Genomic DNA, 15,809 nt, shown 5'->3' on the forward strand with positions numbered 1-15,809 from the left:
TTGTGCCCGTTTACGATGATCCTGGATCACTTTTCCTACGGTTGGCCTGTTGACTTAGTGCAGTTCAGTCAAAATGCAGTAGAAAATCTGTGATTTTCGTTTTAGTAAAATATCACATTTTGAAAATGATCGCATGCAGAAAAAAAAAAGCGTTTCTCCCCGCTAGAATTGTAAATCTCCAGGGTGTTGCGAGGAAAAAAATCGTCTACATGTTTGGTTACAGTCCCATATCACCTCATATTGCAAGCATAGTGAGACACAGTGTCACACATGCACTGCCTTGCAACTCCTGCGACCCACATGTAAAGTAGAAAAGGGACACAATCGTTCCCGATTCAGATCTAGTTGCTCAAAAATTCTGCTTATATTTTACGTAATCTTGAATACAAAAGGTGTACGTACATCTTGTACATATGCTTAGTGTGCAAATGTGGAAACAACAAATTCAGGGATTGCTTTGCAATTCAACTGTTCGTCCTCAAGTGAAAAGAAATAAGCTTATTCCTCAGTTTCCACGAATTATGACCCCTGATTTATTCTTTGCTTAAGAGTAGGTGTCATGTGTGAATATGAATTCAGCAGAGCATCCAGATTTGTACCCAAATATGATTCCCGGAATATATATCAATTTGTAGTCAATCTGGCTCAGCCAGAGCAAGGTCCATGCAAGGAGGAGTATCATGCTTTCTAGAACTGAACCATTGTGCTAGACAACCAACTCATGTCAACAACAAGGTTTAATAAAGTCATCAGTTACTGCTTTGCAGTCTAATATCTCTCACCTATTTGCCACGGTCTGATTTGATTTACAAAGCAGAAACAAAATCTCTGTGTCACCTAATCTGTCCGGCCAGTATATTGCGCCTTGGTGCATGTGCGTGCGTGTGCGTGTGCGTGCGTGTGTGTGTGTGTGTGTGTGCGCGTGTGAGGTTGCCTGTGTGCACATGCGTGTGTGTGCATGCACGTGCGCATCTGTGTGTGTGTTGGCGAGTCTGTGTGTGCATGTGTGCATGCGTGCGTGTCTGTCTGTATGTGCACGTCTGTGTCTGTGTGTGCGCGTGCAAGAGACAGACAGAGGGAATAATTTAGCACTGACTGTCAGGAAATAAAAACTCACGTTGATTGCCTTGAACTAGCCAGCCTATGGAGGTCTGGTTGCTGGTCATTAAACCCTAATAAGTGTCTGGCTGACTTGGAAGAAGGCCTTCAAACTGCTGGATGCTGGATTTTCACTGCGAGTTCTTTGATCCGCGCACGTCTTCAGATGACAGTGGAGGAGGATGAAGCTGTGGAAGACGAGCTCGTATTCCAGAAGAACCACTTGTGCTTCAGCTGACGTTTCTGGCACAAGTAGTCCTCCTTGTCACGCTCTCTCCGCGCTCGCTGGTAATGGTCATCTTCTTTGAGAAACCAGACAGGAGGCCAACGGTGTTTTTCAAAATAGTCCTGGTTTTCTGAAAGTACATGTCAGTAAAACTGTTAGTAAAATGTTGGGCTCACTCTCTCTCTCTCTGTCTCTTGCACACGCACACACACATGTGCACAGACAGAGAGCCAGGGAAGAGGGAGACGGGAGATATGGAAAGGAAAGGATTGTCGTCAAATAGTGTGGACTGTCTCCATTTCAATTACAAACAGAAGGATAAAACTTCATTTATACAGCACATGCAGCAGCGGCGGTGGAAAGCATCTTGTCCGGGAACATTACCATCTGGTTTGGGAATTGCTCTGCCAAGGACAAGAAGGCTCTGCAGAGAGTAGTGCGTTCGGCCAAACGCACTATGGGAACTTCACTCACCCCCCTGCAGGAACTATACAACAGGAGGTGCAACTCCAGAGCAAACAAAATCATGGGAGACCCCTTCCACCCCTGCAACGGATTGTTCCAGCTGCTACGGTCAGGCAAACGCCTCCGTTGCCATGCGGTGAGAACGGAGAGTTTGAGAAGGAGTTTCTTCCCAGAGGCAATTCGGACTGTAAACGCCTATCTCACCAGGGACTAACTCTACAGAACGTTTTTCCTTCCATTATTTATTATGTAAAAGAATATGTGTGTTATGATTGTGTTTATAATTTGTTTGGTTGTTTTGTTGTTTGTTTTTTGCACAAAAGTTCGTGAGCATTGCCACTTTCATTTCACTGCACATCTCGTATGTGTATGTGACAAATAAACTTGACTTGACATGTCACAATCTGAGGATACTCCACACACCTGAAACCAATGGCATACTTTTGAAGAGTACTATTGTGTAATGTTTTCGTTTTGCAGATACAGCGAGGAAACAGGCCCTTCGGCCCACTGAGTCCACGCCAGCCACCGGTCACCCCCATATGCTAGCACTATCCTACACACTAGGGACATATTACAGAAGCCAATTAACCTGCGAACCTGCACATCTTTGGAATGTGGGAGGAAACCAGAGCACCTGGAAAAAACCCACGTGGTCACAGGGAGAACGTGCAAACTCAGTACAGATGACACCCGCAGTCAGGATGAAACACAGTCTCTCTGTCGTTGTAAAACATTAACTCCACTGCTACGCCACTGTGCCACCCTAATATAATAAGTAGGGCTATACATTTGTTTATAGTAAGCTATCTCACAGTAACATTGAGAAAGTGTAGACAGGAATGCCTAATGCCCTGTTCACCATTGCCAGTGACTCCATCAAGTTAACTTCAGCTATGTACACCGCAAATACCATCAGCATGTATACCCGGGTGATAATGCTCTTAAGGGCCTGTCCCACTGTACGAGGTAATTTAAGAGTTCTCCCGAGTTTGGATGATCAGCCTGGCGGTGCTGGCTCAAAGGGCCAAATGGCCTATTTCAGCGCCTATTTTCCATGTATCTGTGTTTCTATGTATCTCTAAACTGAACTAAACTACAATTGTCCTGTTCAGAAACAAACTAGATTGACTACTTATCTAAAAATCGCTGTGTTTCCTGTGGTTGAATGGGAAGGTGCATGGGAATAAAAAGGTGGTGTTGGTGGAGGTCGTAGAATGTATGACGGAATTACGGAGGGAACTGTTTCTCCGAAGCATTGAGAAGGTGGAGGTGGAAATCCACCACTCCATTCTGCTGCTTTGAAAACTGGGAATCTGTAGCAGGGAATGAGGACAAAAAACCTTCTGTAGAGAGAAATATATCATCACTGCTACCAACCATGCCATGATATGTTCAAGCTTCCTCTGCTGTATATAACCAAATCAGAAATTGTCATTAACATTGTTGTATTAAATGATTATAATTATTATTTATAGATTAATAAATTATTAACAATGATGCCACTATTTATGTTCATGGTAAATGAAGGGCTCGGAGGGGCTGAGTCGAGAGACAGGTTGAAATTCTGTGCTAGGGTTGAATTCCCCTTGAGTACAGTCAATGGAACAATGTTATTGCCGAATGAGGAAAGGTATCAGGATCCTACCAGGAGACTTTGCTTTCATTTCCCTGGGAAACTTGCGACAGACATTGTTGTAGTTTGTGCAGATGTGGTGCAGGCACCATTCAGACAGCTGATGGGCACAATGGAACTACACAAAAAAAAACAAGAGAAATACCAGTCAATTCATTAAATCCAACGTTTGGTCAATCGCAGAGCATAGAGTCATAAAACGTACAAATAGGCCCTTCAACCCAACTTTTCCATACCGCCCAACATGCCCCATCTACAGTCTGAAGAAGGGTTTCTGCCCGAAACATTGCCCATTTCCTTCGCTCCATAGATGCTTCTGCACCCGCTGAGTTTCTCCAGCTTTTTTGTGCCCCATCTACACTTGTCCCACATGCCAAGGGTTTCGGCCCGAAACGTTACCTATTTCCTTCGCTCCATAGATGCTGCTGCACCCGCTGAGTTTCTCCAGCATTTTTGTGTACCTTCGATAAACTCTCTTCAACTTGAACATGCCACGAGGAGCATTTAAACTTGTTTTGAGTAACCAAAGTCCCAATTATTTTAGATCGTAACAGCTTTTACCTGCGCAATGTCCAAGAACAGTAAAACGTCTCCATCCATGTCCACACCCTGTTGTGTTGCTTCAATCAACCCACATACAGTGTACTGCTCTGCAACAGAGGAATTGAATTGTTTAATTAGTCCCTGAGACATTGGCTTCCAACAGCTGACTCTAATCAATGGTTCAATGGTACTTTATTTTACTTTAATGGTTATGTAGGGACAGTGGAATTCCTTTTTTTGCATTGCCCCTGTCCCACTTAGGAAACCTGAACGGAAACCTCTGGAGACTTTGCGTCCCACCCAAGGTTTCCGTGTGGTTCCCGGAGGTTGCAGGTGGTTGCCGGAGGTTGCAGGTAGTGGAAGCAGGTGGGGAGACTGACAAAAACCTCTGGGAACCGCACGGAAACCTTGGGTGGGGCGCAAAGTCTCCAGAGGTTTCCGTTCAGGTTTCCTAAGTGGGACAGGGGCATTAGCCGTAAAACTATGACTACACGTAAAAACACCAATCTTAGATTAAGTCCAAGTTTAAGTATAGGAGTGATCCACTGAGACACTGTGCAAGAGTCACCAGATTTTGGCACCATTTTCAAATCCAAGTTTGACAAAAGTGTGTTATCAGTGAACAACTAGCACGCAGGCACAGTCACACAAAAGTCCACCGCGCTTCACGGAACAAGGATGAAATGAAGAAATTGAATGTTGATACAAAGAAGCAGAGGTTAAGATTAATTTTTGGTGAGCGGGAAAGTTTAACGGAGATGTGCGGAGTGAGTTTTATATTTCACACAGAGAGTGGTAGGGGTTTGGAACACATTGCCAAGAGGTGGTGGAGAAGGAGGCAGATACAATAGTGGCGTTTAAGAGACTTATAGATCGGCACATGGCAGTGCTAGGAATAGAGAGAGATGCATCATGTAGGGGCAGATGAGATCAGTTGAACTACAGGTGATCATTACGTTCGGCGTAAACATTATGGGCCGAAGGACCCGTTCCCGTGCTGTTCTGTCTACGTTCCATGTGTATAGCTATTGTCAGCTGGTGGAGGAAGTAATAAATGTTTAATGCCAAATAAGTGAGCTCTTTGGCATGATATCAAACTCAGGGTGCTGTTTGAGCTGAGGATTTGTCCTGTCTTTTGTGACCAGGGCACAGTTAAATAATGTTCTACATGGCTGTGTAGATGCCCGTTTTGTGGATGAACTGGAACAGTTTGGCTAGAATCTATTCCAACATGCAGAACTTCAGTACTATAGCTGGATGTGGTACCATAGCTTTTCGCTGTAATCAACTGTGTTCCTAAGAAACCTTGTGCTGTAGAAAACCATGTTATAAAGACGGTGGTGTGAATGGGGGAGGGGTGGGGGGGGTTAAGGCTGGTGAGTGTCAGACACAAAAATAATCTTATTCTTCTGTACAATTTTCAAAAGGATCTTTTCAATAGCAATGAATTTGTTTTTGTTACTGCAAGATAATAATACTAAAGGCTGCATGTTACACTGTTGTATAGACTATTATTGCTCAAGGGTCAATAGAAGCGATTACTTATTGATTTCAATGGTCACTTGTAGTTGAAGTTGCATCTATCTGTGTCCTTAAGAGACAATGGTGACTGATTACAGCAGGGAGGTTACATGGAAACAGTTTTTTTGTCCCCTGCACTGTTTAAAGCCAAGACAGCTTTTTTTCCCTGCCTGTCAAAGTAACTTTGAACTGTTTCTCTAGTTGCTGATCAATATCGGGTTACAACCAATTTGGCTGGTGTAATGCAACTAATGTTCCATAATTCATCACATGTGTGATATCTAATCCATGCTATGGAACTGCACATTATAGCAGAACTATCTGAATGCTCTCAGCATAAAACTGAAACATGGAAAGCAAATCTTTGTGGCAGCTTTTGCCCAAAATGGCAGTTTACATGAGGCCTTGTGCGAATGCATTCATGGTCAGACGCTGCGAACAACATTATTATTTTATTGGGAAGCTTTCCTTCTGTGCTTGTGACAGGCTCTTGGTTTCAGTTCAGCACAGAAGGAGACTTTGATCATTGTGCCTGCACTGGTTTGAAAGATAAATCTCCAATTAGCAGCACCTTGGGCTCGTTCCCCAGACCCCGGCAATACTTCTCTTTCATGTAGATAGTCAATTCTCTTTTGAACCGTGCAATTGAATCTGTGTTCCGAATGATTCAGACAATGCATAACAAATTGAAACAACTCTTTGCATACACCAGCTTCCTAAATTCCCTTTTGGATAATTTGCCAGTGACTATAATTCCTGGTCCTCTGGTTACTGATATTCCTACCATGTTGGATTATTTCTTACTTTCGCTAGTGTGTGCGCATTGCTTTACTTACCTTTGTGTTATCTGTAATGATTGTTAGCTGGGGCAATCTCATGCCAACCTTACTGGCTCATGAAAGCAAGCCTCAGTAGCAATGAGAGCTGTGTGACTGAGCAGGCAGATGCTGGCGGTAGCAGCAGGTGTCTGGGTGTGTGCCAAAGTATTCAGTTATGCAGTGAAATTGAGTTTATGAGCTCCTTCGGGGCGAACATTCATATCCTTCACAAACAGGTTTTGGAAAGGATATAAGGATTTTAGGGATTCATATTTTCATTCACTGTTTCAGCAGAGAATCGATCTGAACTGTTACACGTTGAACATGGCAGGGGAGGGAAGGGGGAGGGAAGGGTGTTGAAAGCTCCTATAAATACCACACACACAATAATTCCATCGTTGCATTATTGCAGAACATGTGATTCAATGGGTCTGAATATCAAGGGTTGAAATGCTATGTGTTTAGGATGCACTGATGTGTGAGAAATGAACATAGCACAGGAACAGGCCCTTCGACCCATCATGTTCGTGCCGACCATGATGCCAATTTAAACTAATCTCCTCAGCCTGAACATGATCCACAGCCCTCCATTCCCTGCAATGTCCATGCCTCTCTCAAAGCCATTGCAAAAGGATTTGAGTATAGGAGCAGGGATGTTCTACTGCAGTTGTACAGGGTCTTGGTGAGACCACACCTGGAGTATTGCGTACAGTTTTGGTCTCCAAATCTGAGGAGGACATTATTGCCATAGAGGGAGTGCAGAGACGGTTCACCAGACTGATTCCTGGGATGTCAGGACTGTCTTATGAAGAAAGACTGGATAGACTTGGTTTATACTCTCTAGAATTTAGGAGATTGAGAGGGGATCTTATAGAAACTTACAAAATTCTTAAGGGGTTGAACAGGCTAGATGCTATGAAGATGAGTGGAGAGACGGTTCACCAGACTGATTCCTGGGATGTCAGGACTGTCTTATGAAGAAAGACTGGATAGACTTGGTTTATACTCTCTAGAATTTAGGAGATTGAGAGGGGATCTTATAGAAACTTACAAAATTCTTAAGGGGTTGGACAGGCTAGATGCAGGAAGATTGTTCCCGATGTTAGGGAAGTCCAGGACAAGGGGTCACAGCTTAAGGATAAGGAGGAAATCCTTTAAAACCGAGATGAGAACAACTTTTTTCACACAGAGAGTGGTGAATCTCGGGAACTCTCTGCCACAGAGGGTAGTTGAGGCCAGTTCATTGGCTATATTTAAGAGGGAGTTAGATGTGGCCCTTGTGGCTAAGGGGATCAGGGGGTATGGAGAGAAGGCAGGTACGGGATACTGAGTTGGATGATCAGCCATGATCATATTGAATGGCGGTGCAGGCTCGAAGGGCCGAATGGCCTACTCCTGCACCTAATTTCTATGTTTCTATGAAACAACATTCGCTTTAGAAAAAAAACCACATTCATTTACTTTCTCAGAATTAACTTAGGAACGTGAAATTTTTCAAGCAGTGAGCTTAATTAAATTATTCATTTAGTTTATTGATTAATTATTTTTATATACATAAATATAAATTTATGTCTACAAATTTATAATTTGTATTTATTATTTTTTATTATATTATTTATTATATATGTGGTGCCTACTCCTGCGCCTATTGTCTATTGTCTATTGATCCATCATGGACAAAGCCATGGAAAGTAGTGAGTTCAGGGAAGAGAACTGTGATATTCTGAACTAAATACAAAGTGCTGGAGCAACTCGAATAGTGAAAGGCTTGGATACAATGGATGTGGAGAGGATGTTTCCACTAGTGGGAGATTCTAGGACCAGAGGTCATAGCCTCAGGAGTAAAGGACGTTCCTTTAGGAAGTAGATGAGGAGGAATTTCTTTAGTCAGAGGGTGGTGAATCTGTGGAATTCATTGCCACAGAAGGCTGTGGAGACCAAGCCAATGAGTATTTGTAAGGCGGAGATGGATAGATTGTTGATTAGTACAGGCATCAGGGGATATGAGGAGAAGACAGGAGAATGGGGTTAGGAGGGAGATAGATCAGCCATGATTAAATGGCGGAGTAGACCTGATGGACCAAATGGCCTAATTCGGCTCCTAGCACTTATGACCTTATGAACTCAAAGTGTCAGGCAGCATCTGAGGAGGGAAATGACAGACTGTGTTTCGGGTCCTGATCCAAAACGTTGTGTGTCTATTTCCCACTACAGATGCTGCCTGACCCGCTGAGTTCCGCAAACACTTTTGTTTTCTGTTCAAGATTCCAACATCTGTAGTGTGTTGTGTCTCCAGTGGTATTCTGAACTATATTGTACAACTGGAACACAGTGTCCCAACTCCTAAAATCAATGGCTTGGCCAATGAAGACAAACATGCCTTCCATCTTCTTCACCGCCCCATTTGTTTGTGTTTCTATGTGTACTCCAGGAACACGCTGTTCAACAACACTCCCCAGAGCCTTGCTATTCACTGTGTGTTCTGGCTTGATTTAATTTTCCAAAATGCATTTGTCTGAGTGAACTTCCATCAACCATCCCTGTGCCCATTTTCTCAATCGATCTCTACTTTACCGTCGACTTTACTTTAGAGATACAGCGCGGAATCAGGCCAGAGTCTGCGTGGACCAGAGATCACGCCCCCATTCCTTCGCTCCAGAGATGCTGCCTGTCCCGCTGAGTTACTCCAACATTATGAGTCTCTCTTCAGTATAAAGATTGGTCATGCTATGATCATTAATTCCGGGGAGATCATTTTCAGAAAAACATTAATTAATCCTGCCTCGGTACATACAGCCAGGCCTGACATAGTTGTACTCCAATTGCTCAATGTTTTGCTCGATTGCAAATGCTCTATGAACTTGCCCTCAAGGCTATCTGGTTCTGCCAACTGTTTCCGTGCTGTATCAAGACTGCATGATGATTGAAGACACAAGGAGTTGGGAAATTTCAGCAAAACACACAAGTGCTCGAGTAAGTCAACGAGTCAGGCAGCATCTGTGAAGGGAATGGACAGGCGACATTTGGGCCGGGACCCGTAACGTCGTCAGTCCATTCCCTTCCTGATCTGCTGAGTTCCTCCAGCACTTGGAGTTTAGCATGATGATTAAAGTTGTCCGTGGTTATTGCAGCTCCTTTCTTACAAACTCTTTCTATTTCTTTAAATTCAGGGGCTTACATATTACTCTGACAAACTCTGGTTGTGCAGCGGTAGAGTTGCTGCCTTACAGCGCCAGAGACCTAGGTTTGATCCTAACTATGTGTTCTTGTCTGTACGGAGTTTGTACGTTCTTCCCATGACCACGTAAGTTTGTTGGCTAATTTAGCTTATAAATTGTAGATTGTCCCTAGTGTGTAGGATAGTGTTAGTATGCGGGGATCTCTGGTCGGCATGGGCTCGGGTGGGCCGGGGGGGGGGCTGTATCCGCGCTGGATCTCAACTAAACTAAACGGGACGTTAACATTATACCCTTCTTATTCTTTGAAGAAGAGACGAAGTACAATTAGTGACTGTAGACAAGAGTGCTGGAGAAACTCAGCGGGTGCAGCAGCATCTATGGAGCAAAGGAAATAAACAACGTTTCGGGCCGAAACACGAAACGTTGCCTAATTCCTTCGCTCCATAGATGCTGCTGCACCCGCTGAGTTTCTCCAGCACTTTTGTCTACCTTCAATTTTCCAGCATCTGCAGTTCCTTTGGCTTGAGGAGCAAATGGACTGAATTCCCCTCGTCTTAATCAAAAAATGTCTTCTATGCTTGCCCGGGACGTTGAAGGAATCTTATTATAAAGTCTCATCTAAAGTCACGTCTTTGGGATGTTGGAGGAAACTGGAGCACCCGGAGGAAACCCACGCAGTCACAGTGAGAACGTGCAAACTCCACACAGATAGCACGGGTCTCTGCCCACATTTCCGGCCCATGTAACTTCATGACTACATATCTGTTGTTCCAATGCAAGGTGAAGAGTGCACAGATCAAGACTTTTACCCGTTAATGCTACCAGGTGAGGTAGGCAGAGGCGGTTTGCCAACACAATGAGTTCCATGGCATCCAGGTCCGGGCTAGAGCAGAACTGTCCCGTGTACAGATATTCCAAAACTGCCCGCATACAACTCTTGCTTGTGTTTGGGAAGTACACCTGTCAAAGAGTGTAAAATAAACACACTTCAGTATCATTCTTGTAGTCCAGCTACAATAAACACTGGTACCTCAATAATCTTCAGGCTCCACAGCAGATCTTGTCATATTCAAATTCATATTCAAATTCATATTCAAATTTATAAATCCCACTAGTCGTAGAGTCACAGAGATATAACATATAGCATGGCAACAGGCCCTTCGGCCCACAAAGGCTGCAATGGTTAAACATACTAACCCTACAATACAATAGTGATTACATTTCAAAAGTTCTTCATTGGTTGTTAAGCTGGGCGGCAAGGTGGTGCAGCGGGTAGAGCTGCTGCCTCAATGGTTTAGAGACCCGGGTTCGATCCTGACCTCGGTTACTGACTGTACGGAGTTTGTACGCTCTCCCTGTGACTGCGTGCGTTACCTCCGGCAGCTCTGGTTTCCTCCCACATCCCAAAGACGTGTGGGTTTGTAAGTTAATTGATCTCTGTAAATTGCCCTCCATGTGTTGGGAGTGGGAAAGTGGGATAACACGGGATAATATGGACAGGTGATCAATGGTTGGTGTGGACTCGGTGGGCTGAAGGGCCCGTTTCCGTGCTGTATTAATAACTTAAACCAAACTTCAGGCAACCTGAGGTCCAGAATAAGAGGGCATAAGTGCCCTGATGACCAAGTAAAGCCCATGGTGACTAGTTTTCATAAATGCCACCATCGATCACCCTTTCACACTATTTCTACTTTATCCCACTTATGCAGCCCCACACACTAATAACAATTTACAGAGGCCCATTAATCTACAAACCCATACGTCTTTGGAATGTGGGTGGAAACCGGACCAGCTGCATGTGGTCACAGGGAGAAGAACATGCAAACTCCACACAGATAGCATCCGAGGTTGGGATCAAACCTGGGTCTCTGGTGCGGTGAGGCATCAGCTCTACCAGCTGCACCACTATGGTTGGAACCCTTCCCATGAGAGCTGGTCTGGAATGTTAGCTGTTTGTCTCACTCCACAGATGATGCCTGCATCAGCCGTGCCTTGATGCCTGTGCGATGGTCTTCGAATGAGAAGATTACAGCTTCTAGCTTCACTCAAACGGCCTCCGCAGGGAGCGCTGCGGCTGCCCACATTTGCTGTGTTGTGTTTGCAGATTTCCCAACATCTGTTTTCCTTCTGTGTTATCGAATAATATGGAGGCCAAACACTTCAACTGATGAAGGAGGACTATGAGGGTGACATGCCAAGCGATTATCGCTGGCTCAGTGAGGCAGGAGCCTTATGATAAATCAATGTGTCCAAGCCAAGCTGACAAGCTTGCTAATGACTGCCTGGTGCAGCAGATTTTGAAAAGCCAATGCCTCCCACACTTGCTGAAGTGACACAGCCAGTGTATAAAATTAGAATTAATATATAATGCGGGAATTTAGGGGAAAAAAATGGTGATGTTGCCGAATTGCATGAATTTTAAAGTGTTGCAGTCATGTTCCAGTGTTATCCAAAGTCCACAGCCAACACGTTGCCTATTTCCTTCGCTCCATAGATGCTGCTGCACCCGCTGAGTTTCTCCAGCTTTTTTGTGTACCTTCGATTTTCCAGCATCTGCAGTTCCTTCTTAAACACTTGTAAAATCTCACCCAGCTCAACATTGGACATGTAAATACCTGTTGCATTATAGTTGCTACCGGGATTGTCTGTCTTCATTGGACACTGACCCTTTTAGGTAAAAAACTGATAAAGGCCTTTTATCACAGAAAGCGCCTTCCTCATTCTGGAATACCAGCTTCCTTGCCATGTGGATGCCATCAATCTGACGGCAAGTGTATTTATGTTGAAGTTATGATTGCATCAGCATTGAAACACAGCTTAAGGATAAAGGGGAAATCCTTTAAAACCGAGATGAGAAGAACTTTTTTCACGCAGAGAGTGGTGAATCTCTGGAACTCTCTGCCACAGAGGGTAGTTGAGGCCAGTTCATTGGCTATATTTAAGAGGGAGTTAGATGTGGCCCTTGTGGCTAAGGGGATCAGGGGGGTATGGAGAGAAGGCAGGTACGGGATACTGAGTTGGATGATCAGCCATGATCATATTGAATGGCGGTGCAGGCTCGAAGGGCCGAATGGCCTACTGCTGCACCTAATTTCTATGTTTCTATGGTTCTATGAAACGTAACCAGGTGATAATAGGCAGGGAGAGAGCGATTGGGAGAGTTGGGGCAGGCTTGGACTTTATTCCTTCCAGTGCAGGGTGATGAGGGGTGATGAGGGGAATAGATCGGGTGAATGCACAGTGTCTTTTGCCCAAAGGGAATCAAGAACCAGAAGACATAGCTTTAAGGTGTGAGGGGAAAGATTTAATAGGAACCTGACGGGCAACTTTGTCACACAGGTGGTGATAGGTATATGGCACGACCAGGGGCCACAGTCTTAGAATAAAGGGGAGGGCATTTAAGACTGAGGTTAGAAAAAAACATTTTCACCCAGAGAGTTGTGAATTTGTGGAATTCCCTGCCACAGAGGGCAGTGGAGGCCACATCACTGGATGGATTTAAGAGAGAGTTAGATAGAGCTCTAGAGGCTAGTGGAATCCGGGGATATGGGGAGAAGGCAGGCACGGGTTATTGATTGGGGACGATCAGCCATGATCCCAATGAATGGCGTTGCCGACTCGAAGGGCCAAATGGCCTCCTCCTGCACCTATTTTCTATGTTTCTAAGAGATAGAAAAACATAGAAAATAGGTGCAGAAGGAGGCCATTTGGCCCTTCGAGCCAGCACCGCCATTCATTGTGATCATGGCTGATCGTCCCCAATCAAGTTCAGGCAGGTACTAAAACAAAATTTTAAAAGACATTCGGACAGGTACATGGATGGGACAAGTTTAGAGGGATATGGGCCAAACACGAGCAGGTGGGACTAGCATAGATGGGGCATCTTGGTCAGTATGGGCTTATTTCCGTGCTGTACGACTCTATGGTGCTCGGTGCAAACTGAGTGGGAATGGGATGGAAAATTGAATGCAGGCATTCTCAGACTGCCCGTGTTCTTGCAGGCATATCCTCCGCAACGTAGCAGCAGCCAGAGAGCCTGTACCTGTGCTGTACTTATTAATGCTCTATGGTCAGTGTGACATAAAGGCAAGACTCTAAGAGAAGCATTTACACACCCACCCAGGGCTTATCAATAAGCAAAGTAATTTTCATTTGAGGTTCTTGTTTGCAGGGCTGTTTTCTTCAAAACAAAAATCTTCTGCATATATTACATAATAGGGAATTGCTTCATCATCAGTTCTATAAATAATTGCATTATTTAGACAGCTAATGCAATGCAGCATAAAGAAACGAAGGTCAGATTCTGGGAGCTGCAATGACCAAATTCACTCTTAATTACCACTGAACAATCAGGAACAGTTCTGCACCTTGTTCAGGGCAGTACTAAATTGGATATCATCTGTACATAACAGCTCTTGATTATTGTACAATGTCGTGCCTGACTATTAAGATAAAGCAGGAACGATGTCATTTTTTTAAACAGTGGATTGCATTGTACAGCATACAGTGAGGCCAATGTACAGATGTATCGCGCTACTGTGAAATAATAGTCGCTAATATTATCAGATAAAAGTACCTGCTTGTATTAACGCCAAAAAAAACAATTACTGTATCTCTTCCCTAAATTTGGAGAAACACAATCTGCCACGGCTTAATTTTAAATAGGTCTTGGCCAACATTTGCCAAACACAGGAGAAACAGATTATTTACCCATTGTAGGATACAATAAGCCATTTAGAACGGAGACGAGGAAACACTTTTCCTCACAGAGAGTGGTGAGTCTGTGGTATTCTCTGCCTCAGAGGGCGGTGGAGGCAGGTTCTCTGGATGCTTTCAAGAGAGAGCTCGATAGGGCTCTTAAAAATAGCGGAGTCAGGGGATATAGGGAGAAGGCAGGAACGGGGTACTGATTGGGAGTGATCAGCCATGATAACATTGAATGGCGGTACTGGCTCAAAGGGCCGAATGGCCTGCTCCTGCACCTATTGTCTATAATACGATAGACCTTTATTCATCCCAGGAGGGAAATTGGTCTGCCAACACAGATAGACACAAAAAACTGGAGGAAGTCAGCGGGACAGGCGGCATCTCTGGAGACAAGGAATGAGTGATATTTTAAGCCGATACTCTTCTTCAGGAAAGATGCATGAAACATGTAATTACAGACGATGAGTGGAAAATCCAGGATTGGGGATGTGCGAAGATTGGGGGGAGGGAGGGGGTGGGGGGTGGGGAGTTGTGAGGGGGGAAGAAGAAGTCAGTCTTGCCCAATGACAGAAGGGCGAGGAGTTGTACTGTTTGATAGCCACAGGGAAGATGGATCTCCTGCGGCGTTTTGTGCTGCATCTTGGTGGAACCAGTCTGTTGCTGAAGGTGCTCCTCAGGTTGACCAGTGTGTCATGGAGGGGGTGAGCTGCTGTTTGGAGGACGTTAGGACCACATTTTCCCCCCGTTTTTTTCCTGCTTTACAGAAGTAATGCATCAAAATTAATTAATTGGTTGTTAGGGAATTTGGAAATATTCCATGGCAATAACATTAAAAAAAAAAGTAATTCTCTTCTGAATGAGAAGGTTATGGATGACACAGTATTGCAGTACAGTGGGAATAAGGGTTTAGCTTAGGAACACATCTTAATAATTATCTCTTAAAGATGATTATTAAGACAAATTATTATTAAAGGCAACAGACCCTTTGATCGACTGAGTCCATGCCGGCCATCAATCACCCGTTCACACTGGTTCTATGATATCCCACGTTTTCATCCACTCCCTACACACTAGGGGCAATCTACAGAGGCCATTTAACTGACAAACCTGCATGTCTTTTGGGATGTGGGAGGAAACCTGAGTACCCAGAGGAAACCCATACATTCACAGGGAGAATGTGCAAACTCCACATAGACAGCACCTATGGTTAGGATTGAACCCGGGTCCCTGGTGCTGTGAGGCAGCAGCTCGACCTCCTGTGCTGCTGTTCCGCTCTGCAGGGTGGAACAGCTGCCTGTCCGTTGTATGTAAAATACCCTTCTTACATTACTTCACAGAAGAGCAGTCGTTTCACCAGCACGTTGTCCAAGGAACGTTACAGAAAGAAAGATTACTTATTTATGTGTCTTTAATTTTCCTTTGTTCATTGAATGGAATGAAACTGGGCAAATTATTCAAAGAACCATCATAGGCGTGACCACGTGAGTGACCTTCTTATATGTGGTAAGATTCTTCTCTCTGATTTGAAACATTGTGGGTGTCAATAATTATACCCTGCCTGGCCTGACTCAGAATAGTCGCTCTTCAGCGATTAAGTAATTTGCCATCTGAAATGG

At 44.3% G+C, this 15,809-nt stretch overlaps 1 protein-coding gene across 1 annotated transcript in view; it reads right to left on the bottom strand.

The window, feature by feature from the left end:
• Positions 1 to 379: 379 nt before the first annotated feature.
• LOC129713241 (rho-related BTB domain-containing protein 2-like) overlaps positions 380 to 15,809 on the bottom strand; it is a 54,352-nt gene continuing 38,922 nt past the window's right edge. Inside the window, exons 7-10 of the mRNA XM_055662178.1 lie at positions 10,296 to 10,446; positions 3,987 to 4,075; positions 3,438 to 3,543; positions 380 to 1,454 (exon numbers count right to left, since the gene is read on the bottom strand). Coding sequence (XP_055518153.1) covers positions 1,261 to 1,454; positions 3,438 to 3,543; positions 3,987 to 4,075; positions 10,296 to 10,446 — 540 coding nt within the window. The 3' untranslated portion in view covers positions 380 to 1,260. The remainder of the gene's footprint in view (positions 1,455 to 3,437; positions 3,544 to 3,986; positions 4,076 to 10,295; positions 10,447 to 15,809) is intronic.

Source organism: Leucoraja erinacea, chromosome 35 (genome assembly GCF_028641065.1).
Source record: "Leucoraja erinacea ecotype New England chromosome 35, Leri_hhj_1, whole genome shotgun sequence".
Classification (NCBI taxonomy): domain Eukaryota; kingdom Metazoa; phylum Chordata; class Chondrichthyes; order Rajiformes; family Rajidae; genus Leucoraja; species Leucoraja erinaceus.